Here is a 20,975-nt window from a genome sequence, read left to right as displayed (position 1 = left end):
TTTTGGGGGGACATACGGTACTGTAACCTGACCGAACTTCTCTCCTCGAATTATACCGATTTCGATCCTTGCTGCGTTAGTCATGTGATAGCATTTTGACCAATCAACGACCGTTATTGATTTAGAACAATATTTTGATAATGTGTGTTACTATGTTATTCCCTCTGGTAAGATGAAAAATCACACTACACTTCCTCTCGAGGATTGATATCAGTGGTCAGTGGTGCATCCCACAAAATGCACTCCGAAAAAAAAAAAAAAACCACAGGAATGATATCTACGTCGTATCGTACGGTTCATCCAGAAAAATGGCAGTACCACCGTGTATAACACATTGACAGTGTGGTATCAGACCGTTAAATTGTGCTGTCCAAAAGAAGAGGATTTCAGGCTATTAATTGTTGAAACTTATTAAGATGAATTTTAAATCTCAATGTGATTGTCATTAGCTCAACCTATTATTCAAAAGACCAAATGAACACCTCTTGTTCTAATGAAGTGAATTCTAGCATTCTAATAACGTGGTGACGAAGCCATTGAATATAGCAAAATTCAGGTGAATTGCCATCGTAAATTTCTTCGTTTTCTATTCACAAGTTTCGTATAAACTATTAAATAACATAATTTCAAATCAAGTTGTGGAATTCCCTCTTACCCTACCATTGCCTTCTACTATTCTGTAAGCCATTAATTTGATTATTACGTCATCGCATCTTTGTATCTATCATACAGGTATCATTATGCATGTAGGAAACGCAAGGTGGTAAAATGCTTGTCGTGCTTACAAACATTTATTGAGGTTATTTTGATAGGCAACGTAGTACTGGTGAGTGGTATACATCATATACGATCTAATCAATAACTTGAAAATAGTTCAAGGAATCATAAACTTGAATAGGCCTCTGTATCATGTGTGAACGGGTGGTTTGTTAATGTGTTGTATATACTGCGTACAAAGAAATAAGTGATAGCATGCCAATGTGTGTTCATGTCGTCTTGGGGAAAGGGTAGGTGTTTTGTGAAAAACTGTTTTACAAATTGGTTTATGCATGAAACTTTGACATGTTTGAATTGATATTTATGTCTATGATGGAAGACTACACTTTGCCAGTTTGTTACTTTTTTACAGATTATAAAGTATTGAATACATACAATTTTTCTCCTGTTGTCTGTTGTTGCATCTGGTCTAGCGAAGTCGAAAACTTTAGAGCAATGTGCACATTATGAAGATGATTGGTCATTATAAAGATATGTCATTTTCCAAGTTTACAAGAGTCAAAGTAATTGACTTTTAAGTTGATATTTAATTGGGTCGGAAACTACGGATGGCGACAGAGGCGACCCCAGTCTCCTTCAGCGAGATACATCCTTTTACAACCCACTCGAAGTCAAAAAACTCACATATCACTGAAATGATTTTATTGATGAAAAAGTCATGATGAAAAGAGCTTATGCCCATCTAGACACAGAAATTTCTCTGCATGAATAGATAAAATGAATTTTGGGCAAACGATAGATGATAAATGAATGAAATAAAAGCCCAAGAATTGTAAGCTCTTTGGATTTTTGCTGAAATTTGCAAAACATGATCAGATTATACCAAGGTTTGTCTATGAACGTCCAAGGAATGAATAGGATGTGTCGCAAATCACTGTTTTGAAAAGCAGGTGTGCTTTGCGGTATCACAGTAGAGCGTGACAAAGAGCGGAAGTGAATGTTTCCGGATAATTCACCTGCTATGAGACATCTCCCACCTTCTAGCCTATTCTAAAGGCGTTATTGCATTGTTTTTATCTTTTTTCTTTGCACTCTTTTCTTCCAATGCAGTCATGCACATAAACTAGCACAAAAACAGAATTTCAAATGATATTATGTAACAATGATGACATTGTCAAATAGCCAAAATTTCTTCAAGAAAAACCCGGTATATTTGCGAATTATAATTTTTCTTTTTTCATAAATGTATTCATGTTATATATATACTCGTATATATAGGCCTGCATATACATACACACACACACACACACTATATATATATATATATATATATATATATATATAGGCCTAAACATTGTAGTTGCTCCGCGTATTGGCAGTACTAGACATAGCAATAATAATGTCACAATAAAGAAATGCATTAAATGCCAATTGCCTTGATTTAAATTCAAATTCACTGTGAAAATTCATTCGCACTGTCATTCCTGACGAAGGGGGAGGCCCCCGAAAATTTGGATTTTGAATTAAAAGGCAATTGGCATTTAATGCATTCCTCTATTGTGACATTATTATTGCTACATATAGGCCTATATATGTATAATATGTATGTATGACATATATTATATTACATTCTTTAAAGTGTTATCATTAGAGAGAGAGAGAGAGGGGGGGGGGGGAGTTCTCACTGAGAAGCGCTCAAAGAGTACAAACGGCTGAAAATAAAACCACGATGCTCATTTTCCAGCGAAATTTCAATACGGGTTCATTTATACCATTTATTGCTGAATAAGAAAACACACTCTCGGATGATTTCGATTAAAAGAAGTGATGATCCCGATATAACAAACCCTATCACGAAAGTGGCACAATCTTTGTCCTTGGTTCAAACCATGAACAAAGACCGTAATTTTGTACGGGGCGCCAAGTGTCGCATGACCTATTTCGTTACGAAATAGGCCATGCGACACTTGGCACCCCATACGTTTGTCCATGGTTTAAAAAACCATGGACAAAGATTCTACAACCTTCGTGAATTCGGGCCCCAGAAAATAACGACCGCATTCGATAATTTCGTACACACGAAAAAAGAGCATGAACAAAAGTCTCCTCTAGAATAAAAAATGGAAATAGATGATTTTTTTTTTAATTCAAAGAAGTATAAATACTTATGGCTGCAAAACAAATTCTTGTAGGTGAATAATTATATTTAGTAACTCAGCTCGCTGCAAAAGCGAGCGTTCAAAATAGTCCTTATGGTCAATAGACGATTTTTAACAGAGGAATTGTTTTGCCAATTTGAACTGGATATGGTAACAGAAAAACTTATTTATGCACAAAGTTTTATAACATTATGAATCCACACCTCTCATTAGAATATTGTAGAAGCATCAAATCCGATTACAGCATTTGTATCCCTCGATTGAAAACAAATCACTGGAAAGGTAGACTAGAGTACACAGTTCCAGTTACTTGGAACATTTTTAACGAATGTGTAAAAAGGAACAAGCCATTCCAAAAACAACTCATGTTTTATGTATTAACAAAGCATTCAATTAGCACTTCTTTAGCGGTCACGTAAAACAAATTCAATACCTACTTGTTTGGAAATAGAAAATTAACAAATTTGATACTAATAGTTGGCTTCAAGTAAACTAAATACATTTCGTACCCCATATATGACAGCGTACAATAGGTCAGAATTATAGGTACAATAGGTCAGAATGGAATAGTTCTTTTAGAGGGTATGTGTGAAATTCACGAGTGTCTTTTTAGCGTAACTCTGTAGGCCTGGAAACCTCTTTTTTTTTTGCGAAAAACCGGAGACCATCTTTGATAGGGGAACATCATTTTTGGTTAAAACCACTGTAATGACGCCATAACGTCATCCACTGGAAACAAAGGAAACCTGCTGAGGACAATCAAGAATAAAAATACGGGGTTTGATATTTCATGCTATACTAGTTTCTTGAAATTTGATTTTTGAGAGGTGTAGTTGCATTATTTTCTTTAATATGGAAAAACAAATTTCTCTGAAAGTGAGAATATTCCTCGTCAGAAGAAGAGTGCCAGAGCAAAAAGTCTTCCTCTGCTCGGCGTGGGGAGAAAACACAAATTTTATCAAGTCTCAAAACGGATAAAGGAAAAAGATATACTTTTGGGTTGGACAATATTGAATGTTTACAAAGCTTCGGATAATCAAGATTTTGGTAAAAATCAGGGTTTTGTTCGGCATAATGAAAACAAGAAACTAAACAAAAATTCCTGTGCTAGATGCAGTCTGATTAAAAACATCATTTGCCATTTGTAGATGATACGAAAGTCCAGCTTTAGTGCTTCATAATAGTTCTTTTTATGTGACTTAGGGAAAGAAACGACCATTGTAAAAATTTGAATCAGTATGATTAATATCAAGTATTGTTTAATATGCAAAATTTGAACAATAGTTATAATAAAATGTTTTTATGGACAGTTGATTGATTGATTGATTGATTGATTGCTTAAAAGGTCTTTATCAAAAAAAAAAAAATCTGAGTGGGCGACTAAAAGTCGAATTACACAGATATACAAAGATTATACATTAAAATAAACAGAACAATATCATAACCATAATAGATACAAAGAAAACATCACATTCAAACATACTGTATACACAACTAATACGGTTTTAACACTTACAAATTACCATATAAATCTTAAGTACAAAAGGGGGAAAAATAAACTTACAATTTATATACAGCAAGGGTACAAACCTTCTTAAAAATTTTCAAAAAAAGAACAAAGTTATGGTTTAGTGAGAGAAATAGTGATATCCCCTTACATTTTAGGCTTTATTGCAAGGTTTACATGGTAGGATGTTTAATGGTACAACTGACATGCGCATATGCATCAAATGTGATATCTTGAACATTTTCATATCATTGCTCCTAATGGTAAATTGTAAATTAAAAGGCCTAAAGTCCTTTAAAGTTCTTTATAGCTAACCTTCATTTATTGCTGTGATCATCGTGGACCTAAGACGTTAGTGTATCACGAAGAACCTCACTTCACGACAAACGTTTTGCATCAGAGAGCAAAAACAAAAATATAATAATAATGATAATAATAATAATAATAATAATAATAATAATAATAATATAAACTATGATAAAAATGATAATGATTAAAAACTAATTGGCATAACAAGATGACTGGGAGCTCGTCAGACATGAAAAACCTCAGACCCGAAGTACGTTAGGGTCGATGCCAGTCGCTTCGCAGCTTACATCCCAGAGCTGTTTCGTAAGAGCCATATCATTTGCCAACTTAGACTCCTTGGCCAGCTGACAGTTTGCGAAATATCCACCGCTATGTTGTGTGACCGATTCGTCAATGGCACAGTAGATTGTTGTCTGGGCTCCGTCCTTCTCAGTCAGCAAGCAGAGCCTACATGAATAATGTGAGAAAAGTAAAGTACTGAACTTAGGACAGAGGAGGTTAAAATAAACATAGATAGCTAACTAGTGACATAATCTATTCGTCATCAGCTCGTACATGATTTTAAGATCATCTGTTAAAAAGCAACTTTTTTTTTTCGTAAGATATAATAAAATCTGATACTTGTGCTCATCGGACATACATGTACATCTGTATTATCAAATACATTATCTGAGAAAAATTATACCATAGGCCTAGTCTTTGAAAATAAGTCTAACTTCTCTTCAGACCCATCAGCAAAGAGATTTATTGTTAATGCACTTCAGAATAATCTTCCTTTGTTTGTAAACAATGTATGAATTTTTTCATCATTATTAGAGAAGTGTAAAGAAGCATTCGAAAATCTCTCTCAAGGTAAACAAACTTTTTTTGTGAGTTTTTTTTTGTGCTAACACCTTTCAGACTTTGCTGTGTGCATTTAATGCGGTGTCAAACGAATGTCAACATCTAATACTTAAAGTTTAGTACTACGAGTTAGAAAAAAAAAACATTTCCCACTTTTGATCCCTATGGCCCGAATTCACGAAGGTGGTACAATTGAAACCATGGTTTCAACCATGGACAATTTGTATGGAGCGCCAAGTGTCGCATGGCCTATTTCGTTACGAAATCATTCATTTCGTCGACGAAATGACTATTTCGTTAACGAAATGATCATTTCGTAGACGGAATAACTCCCTTTTGTTTGTCAGTGGTAGCTTATGATTTTTGTGAAGGGCGTAATGGTATAGTAATAGGAAAATTGTGTCACTATTAGAAGCCTAGATTTTGGAGAGACAAGACCGATATTTTGGGGTCTGTAGCAGCTGCAGCATGCAGCTAGACTGCTATAGGGCCTGCTGGTAACGGCTTGAGCCAACGAGATGAAGTCGAGTGACAGCAGCTTCTAGTTATCAGTCAAATTGTCAGTGAATGATTTTATTGTTTATCCTTTTGCCGTATCATCACTAAATTATTGTAGAGTGATCATATTTAAAACTGTACTTTGCCAAGAAGTGGTTGTGGTAAAATGATGAGCTATTTTAAATGACTTGCACAGCATCTCATTATTACATAGCGTGAGCTATTTGTAAACAATTTGAATTACGATGTATTGTATGTGATAACGTGAAATGCAAAAGTTATTCCACTGCACTGTTTCCAGTAGCTGGTTTAATTTGTAAGAAGGCAGTATATATAGTAGCGGTTACCGGCATAATGGTTAAAATTTACTTATTTTATGGCTATGTTTATCATGCTGAAGGGTTTATATTGATATTGTAATACCTTAGGGAGCATTATCAAGCAAGTAAAATTTTTCAACTGGAAAAAGAATAGTTTTGTACATAGATCTAGACTATGAACATCTGAAAATAGAATTCTATGGAAAACAAATATCATCAACGTGATCAATGTAGGCATCAAAATGATATCCACACTGGTAAAACATTTTGGATTTGTGTGTACTGATATTGAGTGGTGGAGCTATTATAATGATATCAAGGGCAGATTTTAGGTAGTGTTTATGTTGTGGTGATCTAGTTAACTTGGGTCAACAGCGGGTGATGAATCTAGACAACAACTCCAGATCGTGAGAATGTATAATTTCGGGCCACTTCGGGACAGGGAAAGCAATCCACCGTATGTCGGGAAATCGTCGCCTCGACGAGGGGTTGAGTAATACCAGGGAGGTTTAAGAGATGGAGTTCCAACTGTCACTTTCCTATCGATGTACAAAAGAATTCTACAGGTGCATTGATGCCTTTGATCGCCGGGTTTGATGCCGCCGTCTTGCTGAGCAATCTGGAAGATTCATTTTGAAAGTTAACATAGTGTTGGCTATATTTTGCTTGTTTATCTATTAAATGAAACGAAATCTCAATTAAAAACACATTAAACAAAAGTCAATCTGTACCAGAAATATTTGCAAAAGTGTAAATCAGAGCTGTATCATGTGAAAGTATTTAAATCTTCACCCTCCTCGAAAACCGGTTTTATCACTTTTCCACTTAATTCCGACAAATAAAACTGTTGTAGAATTTAGAGAAAATTCATGTGTAGGCCCATGGAACACTTGTGAGCTTATGATGTCGTCACCTCATATGACACGTGGTGCTTGCAAATATATTGTGTGGAAAAAAAATAGAGCGAAATTTCACAATCCGCAACATTCTGTTGGGGCTTCGATTGTGTGTGTGTGTGTATGTGTGTTTTGTGCTGATTTCTACTCCACTTCTGAACGTAATATCATCCAATCTTCTCTTGAAGGGTGGGAAATACAGTATACGCAAGAAGGCACACGATAAACTCCAACATTTTCACAATAGACACCAGTCTTGCCTTTACTCGTTGACGTGTTGTGATTATCAGATATAAAACAGAAAAAAAATAAACCAAAGCTGAAAGTCGCAGTATTGCTTGTACCTGAATACCGTCAGTTTACCCCAACATCACACTCACCATAAAAACGGTCGCAGGAAGTGATACAGCCACGGCTTGTCCGTTAGCGTCGGCCAGATGCTGGTGAAAATGGCCCCTGGGTGCAGCGAGTAAGCTGTCACACCAGTGCCCGCTAGGCGGCGCCCTAACTCTTTGGAAAAAATCACATTGGCCAGTTTGCTTTTGAGGTAAAATTGAAAGCCATCTAACCCTGTGAGACACACATGAAAGCGAACAAAGAAAGAAATCAATAAGGGCTGTATTGAAATAAAAGCTACAAGGTACTGTTTCGAGATTATAATGGCTTGATTTAAGGACAATTATTTGCAACCTGGCTTTCTCAATATGCTGGTGATTTTACGATTGACAATCCCAAAGATTCATCTGAAATTACGTAGAATATTGAGGAGAAATGACTGTGATGATCACTGCATAAGCCTATATCATGTAACATAATATAAATTTCTATTCTTGCAGCGTAAGTATTATCTACATTATCTATCTTATCATTTGTGTTTTTGCTGTAACAAAGTCTGTTCACTTGTATTAACAAAAATATTCATGTCATTCTTCTCTGTCACAAAAGTAAGCGTTGGAAAGCTTAGGGCAAGTCCTTTGAGACTGCTATATGTGTGTGTTTTTTTTTTTTGCTATGCTTTTTTTTTTACAAAACGAAAACGGGTTGAAACGAAGAAGCAAACAAAGCTCACTCTTTCAAAATTTATATTTGTCGAAGATGAAATTAAAATTTCTTTTCAATTTGAAATAATCGTCTTACAGACAGCACTGAGTGTAATCTGTCGATCGCTTCTCCCTGGGCGAATTCAGAGCAGAACTACTGGGAGATACATGGGGCAAAACGTCATGGATCAGAAATCCTGGATATGCGTAATGAGACAAGAAATTCGCTTGAAGATGACAAACATTTTGGGCATTGTTAATTGATTCGATCAGTTTGTTTCTAACCTTTGCCCGATTTGTCGCTGAATTCCATGCCAGGCTGATCAGTGTTGTACCCCTTATGAGCGGCTGAAGAGACGTTGATAATCCGACTGGGGGCGCTCTTCTTTAGCACGTCAATCAGTGTCATGGTGAGAACGAAGTGACCCACGTGGTTGGTCGCCATGACCAGGTCGAAGCCTTCTGGTGTCAACATTTTCCGTGCCAAGCCGATACCTGGATGGGTTGACTTATCGAATTAAGTGTTGCTTCTGTTTCTTTCTATTGTTCAAGTGCATTTATCGTCATGACATATGTGTATATCGGTCCGAATTCAAGGATAATAAGGATAATAGACGGGAAGGTGTTAATTCCATCAATGCCAATGGGTCGTTAGCAGCACACAGACCTAGCCACCAGCACCATGTCCGGCCGAAGAGCAGTCACCACCACCTCCTCTGGCACTGTACGGTTCCCCTCATCCATTACCCGCACCTCCCAATCATCCCCCGCTGCTAAGATCCCTCCAACATCATCCCTCTTACCCTTCCTTCTCACACTGCATCTCACCAACTCCTTCACAAACCGGATTCCCCTCACCCTAGGAGGCCCATTCTTCTTCCTTGCCTCCACTACCACCCTCGCCACCTCCGCCATCTCCTTCAACACCTGGTTGTGCCTCCATGTATAGGCCTGTAATAAATCTCCACATGCTGACAAAATGTGTTCTAGTGAGCCCTTCGCCCTGTTGCAAACCCTGCATCCACCATCCTCCACAATACCCCATCTCTGAAGATTTACTGGAGACGGCAAAACATCAAAGGTGGAACTGATCATGAAGCGCACAGCTCCAGAGGACATTGACCAAAGGTAATTCCATGACACACTCTTAAAACATCCGAGTCAGAACTGACCCGGAACTGTGTCCGTTGGGGTCATACACCGTTCCGGGTCAAAATGACTTGGAATTTGGTCATGAAGACCCCGAATGGGGTCACCCTGACCCAATTCATGACTCTGAATGGGTAATATCTGACCCCATTCCTTGTCATTTCTGACCCGGAACGGTGTATGACTCCAACGGACCCAGCTCCGGGTCAGTTCTGACTCGGATGTTTTAAGAGTGCACCTTCCTCTGCTCCACCCCTTCCCATCGAGTCCATGCTCCCTGCACTCCCTGCTGTACAGCCTTGGCAAAGCGGTACTCCTTCTCCTTAACCGCCTCCACCGCCAACTCCCTCCTACTCTTCCTGCCTTGCTTGCTGTACCATCTAACCACCTGATGAAACCCGACCCCTTTCCGCCCCACCTGAACCGCACCCTGCATCTCCTTCCATTTGCCATTGCCACTGCCTCGTCCGCTGCCTCCTCCGCCTTCCACTTCCTCCCTGTCCGGATCGATGGCCTAACTCCTGCTATTGTCTGGTCCTTTGACTCCCTCATCATCATCACTAGCCTAACCTTGCCAGCTTTAAACTCCTCAATCACTGACGTCACAGGCAATTATTGCAACTTGCGCGATCTGCAAAAGAATGCCAGATCTGTAAGCATTCTTGGAACGCCTAACCACTTCCGGTAGTACGAGTTCATCTTCTGCTGCATCCTCTCAACCCTGGACACTGCCACCTCGTATGCCTGCAGTTGCCACATGATCCGTGGTAGCAAGCCAAACTGGCAGCGCCACACCTTTGCATTCCCAGGGATGAGCGCCCTGTCCACCCTCTTCAACCACTCCACCACTTTGTCATAGATCTGAACTCTTCGGTGCCTATTATTCAACTTGCCCTCATACCACAGCTCAAGGCTCTTTACCCCCTGCTCAGTGACCTGAGGGATATCTTCTCCCCCAATCTGAAATCTCCTTGCGACCACCTTCCCCTTCCGCACTGACACTGAGCGGCTCTTCTTGGCCTTGAACTTCATCCGTGTCCAGGCCACCAACTCCTCTAACCTATGGAGGCCATCTTCAACCTGGGTCTCCTTACCAGACACGATTGTGAGATCATCCATGAAAGCCCTAATCGAAGGCACAACCACTTCTGCAGCCAGCGTCAACCCTTCAATTCTCGGGGCCACACACTGGGTTAACACTTCCATCCCAAAGACAAACAGCAGCAGTGAGACTGGACACCCCATAGGGATGCCAATTTCTAGCGCTTGCCATTCTGTTGTGTAAGTCTGGGTCGTGAATCTCATCCTGAACTGGCTGTAGTAGCTCTGCACCATCTCCCGGATCACCCTAGGGACCCAGAAAAACTCAAGAGCAAAGCTGAGATACCTGTGAGGAACTGATCCATATGCATTTGCAAGATCCAACCAGATGACATCCACATCCTCCTTCTCACGTTTGCACCTCTGTATTGACTCTCAAATAATCCGGACATGTTCTGTGCATCCAGGGAAACCCAGGATCCCTGCCTTCTGTACAGAGGTGTCCACAAACTTGTCCTTCATAACAAACTCTGACAACCGCCTCGCTAGGATACTAAAGAAGATCTTACCATCCAAGTTAAGAAGCGAAATCGGACTAAACTGGCCAATGCCTTTGGCGTCCCTCTCCTTTGGGATATATACCCCTTCTGCCACACACCAGCTGACTGGAACAATCCGCTCCCGCCATAGCACCCCTAGGATCCGCCACAGCACCCTTCGGACACGAGGACAGTACTTGAACAGCTTGTAGGACAAGCCATTCTGCCCAGCTGCCCTACCAGCTCGGGCCTTCCTAACTGCGGCTTCAACCTCCCACAACTTCAACTCACTCAAATCAAAGCTGACCTCTGGCTCCTGTGGCCTCAATAGCCCTGCCACCCTAACGAAAGGCTTCTCTCTCCTTCCATCACAGTATGTGACCTTCAGATGCTTCTCGAGCTCTTCCTTCGACACCTCCAAACTTCCTGAGACCCCTTCCTCGAACAACCTCTTTGTGAATTTGTGCGGATTCTTATAGAACTCCCTCCTCTCCCTCTTCCTCCTCCTCCGCTTCCTACACTGATATTCAGCCCTCCTAACATTCGCATACCGCTTCTTCAGGTCCTCATACAGACCCTTCAGACTAGCCCTTTCCCCATCTGCCTGCCTCCACCTACGCCGCAAGCTCTTCTTCTCCGCCCTCAATTGGGCCATCAGACGCTGCCTCCTCGACCCTGACTTTCCAAGATCCCCCTCCACATTCCCCACACCTCCACTACCCACAGGCTTTATCCCAAACTTTTCTGCACAAGCCCCATAACACAACCCCTCAAACATACGCATCTTCTTTTCAACACTCCCAGCCAATTCCACTTTCAAAACTCCCGCAAGCTTGATGTCAAAAAGCTCCCACTTATCACTTCTCGCTGGTGGCCATGCAATCGGCTCCTTCCGCTCAAACACAGCATGTAGAGCATGCTGAGGGTCTCCGGCTCTGTGGTCTGAAACCTGACTGGGACCTCCGGTCAGGTTTCAAATTATAACAATCATTATTATGTAATAAAATGCCGTTAGGAGTATGGTCTTGTTTGAATGGTGTTTGACCAATGAAGAACTAAAAAATTGAATTGTTTGTTCGTCTTTATTTGATTACATGTAACGTCTTCTAATATATATATATATTTATATGTTGATGAAGATGGTTAAGACTGCCAGTAGAGTACCAATGCCTATGTTGAAGTCAATAATGAGCCAAGCAAATAAAAGAATTTTTCAATCACCTGCATTGTTGATGAGGATATCGAGTCGGTCCTCCTCCTTCAAGATCTGATCAGCGAAAGCTCGAACTGACTTGAGGTCGGACGTGTCCACCTGTTTGAAGACCACGTTGTCGCTTCCTGATCTCTGGCGGACCTCTACCAGAGCTGCTTGGGCTTTGGTCGGGTTGCGACAAGCCATGATAACCCGCGCCCCTCGGCTGGCTAGGTCCACGGCTGTCTCGCGTCCGATGCCAGCATTGGCACCTGGGAGGAGGGGGAAAATAGCCCACGAGCGGGACATTAAACAAGGCAAGTGCCAAATTGTGTCTCGCCCATTCGTGTACAAGAAATTAACATTTTTTTAACTCCCAGAAGTTCATTGACCCGCCTATGACCTTTGACCTTGTGGTGACCTTCAACTCCCCAAGGGACATTTACCATCGAAATTTGGTCGCAAACGGACATAGGGAGCAAAAGTTATGAGCCATAATCGAAACGCGCCATAAAAACTTAATGGGCCCTAAAAATTTGTTGACCCCTTTCTGTGACCTTTGACCTTGTGATGACCTTTAATTCCCCCAGAGACATCTACCGTCCAAGTTTGGTCACAAACGGACATAGGGAGCAAAAGTTCTGAACCACAATCAAAACGCGCCCTAAAAAAACTTAACATTGGGCCCTAAAAATTTGTTGACCCCTCTCTGTGACCTTTGACCTTGTGATGACCTTCACCTCCCCAAGGGACATCTACAATCCAAGTTTGGTCACAAAGGGACAAAGGGATCAAAAGTTATGAGCGATAATCAAAATGCGCCATAAAAACATAACATTGGGCCCTAAAAGTTTGTTGACCCCTGTATGTGACCTTTGACCTTGTGATGACCTTCACCTCCCCAAGGGACATCTACCATCCAAGTTTGGTCACAAACAGACAAAGTGATCAAAAGTTATGAGCCATAATCAAAACGCGCCATAAAAACTTAACATTGGGCCCTCAAAGTTCGTTGACCCCTGTCTGTGACAGTCTTGCAAGTAAACTTTAACGTATGACCTCAAATGAGCTTTAACCTTATCATGTGACCTCTTACGACACCATAACATGAAGGTACTCCCAGTGCATCCATCACCCAAGTTTGATTGCCATTGTAGCAACATGTGTCGAGTTACGTGTGATAAGAGAGTCTTGCAAGTAAACTTTAACGTATGACCTCAAATGACCTTTTACCTTATCATGTGACCTCTTACGACACCATAACATGAAGGTACTCCCAGTGCATCCATCACCCAAGTTTGATTGCCATTGTAGCAACTTGTGTCGAGTTACGTGTGATAAGAGAGTCTTGCAAGTAAACTTTAACGTATGACCTCAAATGACCTTTGGCCTTATCCTGTGACCTCCAACGGCACCATAACATGAAGGTACCCCCAGTGCATCCATCACCCAAGTTTGATTGCCATTGTAGCAACATGTGTCGAGTTACGTGTGATAAGAGAGTCTTGCAAGTAAACTTTAACATATGACCTCAAATGACCTTTGACCTTATCCTGTGACCTCCAACGGCACCATAACATGAAGGTACCCCCAGTGCATCCATCACCCAAGTTTGATTGCCATTGTAGCAACATGTGTCGAGTTACGTGTGATAAGAGAGTCTTGCAAGTAAACTTTAACGTATGACCTCAAATGACCTTTGACCTTATCCTGTGACCTCCAACGGCACCATAACATGAAGGTACCCCCAGTGCATCTATGACCCAAGTTAGATTGTAATCCAAGCAACCTATGTGAAGTTATTAGTCAAAAGAGAGTCTTGCAGGTAAACTTTAACATAGAAAAGCGAGTCTTGCACATACTCTTTAATGTATGACCTCAAATGACCTTTGACATCATCACATGACCTCCGACAACACCATAACATGAAGATACCCCTAGTGCTTCTATCACCCAAGTGTGGCTGACATTGCTGTAACAGTTGCCAAGTTATGCATCCTAAGAGTCTTGCAGGTAAACTTTAACATCATAGTTGTGACGGACGACGGACGACGGACGGACGACGGACGGACGCCATTTGGATCCCTTATTAGTCTCGCCTTCACCTCCGGTGGGCGAGACAAAAAGGCCCATGAGCCCACGATTTACAGAGCCCAAGAGCTATGGGCTAGGAACTATAGCTATAGTAATAACGCCAAAAGGGGCATCTATAGCTCGACACTAGGTAAATTAAGACCTACAAAACTTTCTTTGCATGTTTTCGTATCAAACGCAAATCCTGTAAGTTTGCATACAGAAGCGGTTTGTGAAACCAAGTGCTTTTCGTTTATCCCCTAATACAATCGTAGATAAATCTTTGCATGCATCTGCGAGTGACATGAATATCACACGACTGAATGTGCAAACTGAGTAAAGTATAATATATAGGAGTACGAGTATGCGCTTTAACGTCAGTATTAAGCGCTCTAATCATTTCTTATTCTCATTCTTATTCTTATTCTTCTTCTCATGATTATCACTTTCATTATCATTATTAGTATTATCATCATTATTACGAGTACAGCGAATAAGGTTAACCAATGTTGGTGTTCTGACGTGATGTTAATTGAGTTATATAGTTCACGAGAGATTCGGACTGATTTTTATCTGTCCTCGCATGTGACACATCAGTTGCTATCCCACAAATTCCAGCAATTCACTTAGTAGAGAGGAAAATCCAATCTGATGAAAAAAAGCAAAATCTTACAAGTTCAACGATAAAAATTTGACTGAAATTGGATGAAAACTAAGGAAGTTATGACATTTTGAAATTTTGCTAATTTCTGTAAAAGAGTTCTTGTACAGTGGATATGAACCTGCAAATCATTTTTATGAGCTAACAATGCCATATAATACACTAATGATAATTTTCATTCGATCGCGTACAGAAGATAAAAATGACAAAAATTCAATGTTTCTGTCATTGAAATCTGAAACATGATGCTACTCCTGGTTGAATAACTTCAGAATGGTAATCAGTTAGATATTTATACAAGGATTTGAGCCTCGGACATAACTGCGTGTGAATGACAAACTGTATGGAAATTTAAAACTTTTTGTACAAACTGTATGGCAAGTTGTGATGACATGCTCACTTTACCATCTGCATAATTATTCATATTGACCGTTCAAGAACTGTTTCCTGAACAATTAACGAAACGTCAAAATGTCACAACTCTCTTATTTTCAGCCGATTCCGATCAATATTTTACCATTGAACTCATTATATTTACTCTTTCGCATCAGTCTAATTTGGACTGGATCTTACCCTTTTAGACCTAGTGCCTAGTAGGCTCTATACCCGAGCAAGAAAAAGTGAAATCTTTTCGGGGGGGGGGGGGGGGGTAGGGGGCAAATGATTGATTGCCCCCCCCCCCCCACCCCGCACTTCAGAAGCATGTAGTCCATGGTTTGTTGAATTGATGGCTGAAAACACGTATTCAGGCACACATTGGTTTTTTTTTAACCCTTTGCGTGCCATATTGATAATCGGTCCATTAGGTTTGCATGCGAAATGTGTGCACAATGGGCTCATTGGTGAAGAAAGGGTTAAAGTTGAATGATCAGACAATGCGTCTGGGTCGTAGTCTCGTTTAAAGACTCTAATACATTTTATTTCTCAATTTCGCAATTGCCATGAGCTAACTTAATAATGGCTCTGTATCCTCCAAAAGGAAACACCTCAGTAATATTTTTTTTTTCAAGTAGGTGATAGGAAATACTGGTCAAGCAGTCAAGTAGCCATGTCCGTAATAAACAGTGTGTATGGTTTCGTTATCTGAATCGCATGCTATGTAGGCCCTAATGTTTGATTTTGTTTCCTCTAAATATACCGTGATGTCATACTTTGTTCATTACACTGACGGGTTACAACCAGAATCTGTAATATCTAATCAATCTTTTACGGAAAAATCATTTTAAAGCTCAGCCACTTTTATCAAACTGTGTGACCTGTGTACCAGTCGCGTGGGGGCTGACAACTCAGTGAAGGAATTCCTCTGAAGGAATTGCAAAAGTCCCACGGAATGTCATTATCATGGCTGCATGTGGGGACTGCGAAGTACCTGCGTGGTAGTTGCCTGCGAAGTGCTGCCGCTAAGGGCCTCCTACTGGCGTTCTGCGTGGACCTCTCCGGGCATCTCCGCGACTCACCCGCAAAAAGTTTTGGTCATGCTCAAAACTTGGCAGCGATTAAATCTGACTTGCGTGCGCACCTCCTGGCAACTACAGGCGAGATACGCGCTATAGGTACTGTCAAGTGCGGACCAACTGCGAAGAGCTCCGGGTAGCAAATTTGTTTCGACGCAAGTCAAGCCGCAAAACCTTCCCAGATACGGTATGACAAGGCCTTGCATGAGCATGCTCAAAATTTGTTCTGAGTGAGTCGTGGGGGTTCGCTTGCAGAGGTACACGCAGAACACCAGTAGGAGACCCTTACCGGCAGCACCTCGCAGGCAACTCCAACGCAGGTACTTCTCAGTACCCATAAGTCGCTCGTAACAGAAAAGGGATCGGTTTCAAAGCTCTCACGCAGGTCACGCGGAATGCACGCAAGCAAAAGCTAAGTAGCACGCGTTTAGTAGGTAAGAAACAAGTGCGAAACTTGCAAACATTCTTGTTCGCCCGCGGAAAATCTCCTGCGTGCTGGAAAATACCTCCTTGCCACAAGCCCGCGTAGCTTGCCCGGAAAGGTGTGACACGGCCTTGACTAACAAATTTGCATTGCAGGGAAACATGCAAGTTCTACTCTGCCTCAGGGAAGGTGCATTCCAATGTCTTTTGTTCATTTCATACCAGCAGATAAGCAAACATGCATTTGGCACGATAATAGGTCCGCGGAGTTCAGTGTAGAAATGGCACGAATCAAAGGTTCGCCCATACCGATGAAAGGTTTCGTGGATAGATGTTAACATGCTCTTTGTCTACTTAGGGCTTTGAGTGTTTTAGGTGCGTCACTGGGTTCCTTGAGATAATGTTTTATTCATTAGGCGTCTGTGATCGTAGATAGGGCCTATTATATTGCAGATATATCCGCATAATGACTCATGATCATGCTATACTGCAACTGCAACATTCCCTTATCGAAACTCTCAAGGCAAATTAGCTTTTTTTATGTACTCGTGCGGAGGTCGAGTTTGTGTGTGAATGGGGGCTTCCAGACAATGTTCATAATTTTATATTATGTAGTACATACATCGACAGCTCAATGTATAGATTTGTGGAATATATTGTGACCCTTGAGCGGAGAAACCAATACTCTGAAAACCCCCGAAACATATTACACTTAACAAGGATGATGACATAGAGGCTCATAATATATTTCAGAAATGTAGAAATGTAATTCCATGACAATACGGCTTGCTTAACAAGGTCACCTGTGTAGATTTTTTTTTCTGCTTCCTTGAGCACCAAATCATGTATTCCTATGATGACTCTGCCATGTCATCGTCCTTATTCATTATGATTTGTTATACATTTTGAAAACATTCTTATTCTTCATCCCAATCACTGTAAATACTGAACCTCTGTATAGCCATTTCATAGTTACATGTCGTCAAGTATAAAAGTCTGAATATCACCCGCAGGTCTCCTTAAAGGAGGGAGTGGCATGCATGGGTCGATTTATAAATTATTGTATGAAATATACTAAACTAATGGACAGCGGTGGCAAACGTGTTGAGATATAGAGGATAGGACCAATAGAGAGATTGGTGTCTGATAGCAGTGTGTAAAGCACTCCTCACCCTAAAGTTCAGCTAATACTTCAACTCATTGGCCCGAATTTACGAAGGTGGTAGGCTACAATCTTTGTCCAAGGTTTAAACCATGGACAAAGACCGTAGTTTTGTATGGGACGCCACTGGTGTCGCATGGCCTATTTCGTTGACGAAAGGACAGATTTCATAACGAAATAGGCCATGCGACATTTAGCGGCCCATACAAAACTACGATCTTTGTCCATGGTTTAAACCATGGACAAAGATTGTGTACCTTCGTGAATTCAGGCCCATGAATTCAGGTTCCCATTTTATCAAAATATATAATCGATTCTAAATTTCCTTACCACGCAGGCTGCCATAGACTAACCATAGAAATCAACTAATTCATATAATCAATCATAACTCTTCAAAACAGGGCCCAGGAATAAAAAATTTGAATACACTTCCTCATGCGTCCTGTAGAATCATATGCCGGCCTCTAGCATGTCTACATTATTTCTGTTTTGTGTTGTTAAAAACAAGGCACTGTATCAGGCCTGTGGATATACCTGCTATCTATACAATGCTAATAGGATAGGTGAAATGCAATGTCAAATCAGTTCGCATTAGATCTATTGTAGACTTCATAAATGACAATGTGGAGTTTTGATTTACCAGTAATGATAACTGTCTTGCCATCCAAACGAACGCTGCTCCTCACACGCCGTACGCCACTAAAGAACCATGCATACCACGCTCCGTAAGTGGCAGCCAAAACACCAGCGCTACTTACAGCGATTTTCACCGGGAGAGAGGCGGCCTGGAACCACTCGGCCTCCTGCTGGAGTAGATCTTTGCAAAACACGAGCACTGCTTTGGCAGCCTCCATTGCGATCATCTGCACGAATCCGCTGCTGTTTAACTTGACCTTTATTAGCCGGATATTATAATCATGAAAATGCCGTTCGAGTGTAAACCTTTGCACCAGGCGTTTGGAAGTGCATTCATCAAGTCGGAAATACTTTACTGAGTATATAAGCTTATTTCAGCTTTCCAATTTTATGGTGTTAAGCCATATTTTATCCTGGACATCTGGAAGTGCGAGTTGAAAAGTTGAAAAGTCGGTTTCACTTTCATTTTCAAGATCGAGTATTTGTTTACGTCTAGTTAAAGAAAGATGGTTTTGAGTTGGACTTTGGTCAGTGATGTATTGTGGGTACTCAGACAGTGAGGGCAAATCTTAAGCGTGTATCACGTTCATAATGTTTACTCACCTCCCTCACTCAAGAAAGGGATATACGTGTATTAAGTTTTAAAAAGGTTCATTGAGTGAAGGGGTGGGGGAGGGGGAGGGGGAGCGCCATACCTTAGAGTGTAATACATAACATTATGGCCACCATCAAACTGATTCCAGACGTCGACTGCAAGGCCTATAACATAGACGGCGTTATATTGAATTTGTCATCCATTTATCTTTCAGAAATCCCACTTCATGTCTTTCCACCCTATAGGCTGAGAGGATTCGATTTGATGGTCAATGAAGTCTGCTTTAATTGCGACAATAAATGATTATTTGGGGTTGTGAGTTTTTGAGTTGCGAAGGAAAAATCAGCAATAACGAAGAAACAAACTATAAATGTAGCCTTTTTTCAAGTATGGAATATTTACTGTTAGTTGTATACAGTGCAAAACAATGTCATGAAACATGTTCCTTCATAAATATTTCATTTTATGGCTCACCATGCTCACGGTGAATTGTTAGATTCTTCAGGCTGGGGATGACTAAGGTGCCTCTTTTAGGCATTCAATCGTCGTTATCCTACGAGACTGACAGCCACTAGTGATACAGCCTACGAGTTTGACATTGAGACTAGGCTGACACTAAGCTAGCAATGCGCACGAGTTCGACCATAGGCCCATAATTATGAGATCGACACACCAAGCCTCGTGATGTCTTTTTTTTTTTTTTTTTGCCTACATAGTGGGTCTTATAGTTTGCCTAGTGTCGGACTTGGGGTGGTATTGCTGAGATCCTTCCTAGGAAGTCAGGACTTTTTCCTAGTGGTATTCTGAAATCTTCCTAAGTTTCTTCCTAAGTCTGTTCTTAAGTTTTTTCCTAACCTTAGGAAAAAAAAAACTTAGGGGGGAGGGGGTATGCAAATTTCTGACTGGAGTTGGTATTCTAGAATGCACTTAATTAGGAAAAAACTTTAGGAAGATATTTAGGAAAGCTCCACTCCTGTCCAAAGTAAGCTGTTAAAGCCAAAACATAGTTCTGGTAAGCCTGCAAAATTGTCAAATTTCACTCCAAAATGTACACGTATGCCTATGAAATGTGTGGAATAACGCTGTAATGGCAAGATATTCGCTGGGTAACGACAAAAATGCGCGATATGAACCAAGAATGTTCGTATCTCAGAACTTCCCCGATCGGGGTCAGGCTAACTCGGACTCGGGGACAACTCGGCCTCGTTTTGACGGCGGGTCGAGTTGTCCCTCGGGATTATACAGTGTTGTACTGTTGGAGCGCTTCTCGTTCTGGCTGGTCGCAGTTATGGGCTGAGTTGAAACCAAAGACGCTTAAACAACGCGCGCATCAAAGAACCTCTTTGGCGCGCATACAAAATTACTGTGCGCCTATCAAGCGCCTATGTATAGAATATGGCGATCACGAACTGCGTATAAATTGTCAAAAATAGGGCCGAGTTGTCCCTGAGACCGAGTTAACCTGGATCCTTCTGGAATAATACCGACTTTTACTTTTGATATCAAAATACTCCGAAACAAATCATCATCCCGGCAAATTGCATCAGCCAGGTAGGCTTCTTGGTAGACTCTTTCGATATATTACAAGCAAATATGAAATGGTGCCAGACGGGTTCTCAAACCCTTACCAAATCTGTGTTTTCACTTTAAGAATAGCAAGCTGCAAAACATCGTGATAGGCGCGCTTGTCATTCACTGCGCGAAAACTATCACGCACTTCCTAAATGGGCGATCACACATCGCCGGTTTAGATGGCGGTTC

At 41.0% G+C, this 20,975-nt stretch overlaps 2 protein-coding genes across 2 annotated transcripts in view; both read right to left on the bottom strand.

Moving 5' to 3' along the window:
* Positions 1-2,474: 2,474 nt before the first annotated feature.
* The window catches only part of LOC139710720 (retinol dehydrogenase 11-like), a 39,884-nt gene continuing 21,383 nt past the window's right edge, over positions 2,475-20,975 (bottom strand). Inside the window, exon 6 of the mRNA XM_071622638.1 lies at positions 2,475-2,498. The gene's annotated coding sequence lies outside the window, so the exon portion shown is untranslated. The remainder of the gene's footprint in view (positions 2,499-20,975) is intronic.
* On the bottom strand, positions 4,901-18,837 carry LOC139710731 (retinol dehydrogenase 11-like). The gene is made up of 5 exons (XM_071622647.1): positions 18,624-18,837; positions 12,240-12,482; positions 8,575-8,784; positions 7,630-7,819; positions 4,901-5,139 (listed from the first exon to the last, which is right to left on the bottom strand). Exons 1-5 carry the CDS (start codon positions 18,835-18,837, stop codon positions 4,932-4,934), a joined length of 1,065 nt encoding a protein of 354 aa, XP_071478748.1. The 3' UTR covers positions 4,901-4,931.

This window comes from Diadema antillarum, unplaced genomic scaffold, assembly GCF_040938485.1.
Source record: "Diadema antillarum isolate AM-2024a unplaced genomic scaffold, OU_Dant_1.0 seq00001558_RagTag, whole genome shotgun sequence".
Classification (NCBI taxonomy): domain Eukaryota; kingdom Metazoa; phylum Echinodermata; class Echinoidea; order Diadematoida; family Diadematidae; genus Diadema; species Diadema antillarum.
Note: the sequence above shows the minus strand (reverse complement) of the source record. Positions and strands in the feature narration are given on the sequence as shown.

What these genes read in the sequence shown, in the direction of transcription:
- LOC139710731 (XM_071622647.1), bottom strand. Translation starts at nt 18,837, where the DNA reads ATGGAGGCTGCCAAAGCAGTGCTCGTGTTTTGCAAAGATCTACTCCAG. An exon ending in CAAGACAGTTATCATTACTG is followed by an intron (nt 12,483 to 18,623) that starts GTAAATCAAAAC and finishes CCCTCCTCCCAG; the next exon opens with GTGCCAATGCTGGCATCGGA. An exon ending in TTCCTGCGACCGTTTTTATG is followed by an intron (nt 5,140 to 7,629) that starts GTGAGTGTGATG and finishes TTATTCATGTAG; the next exon opens with GCTCTGCTTGCTGACTGAGA.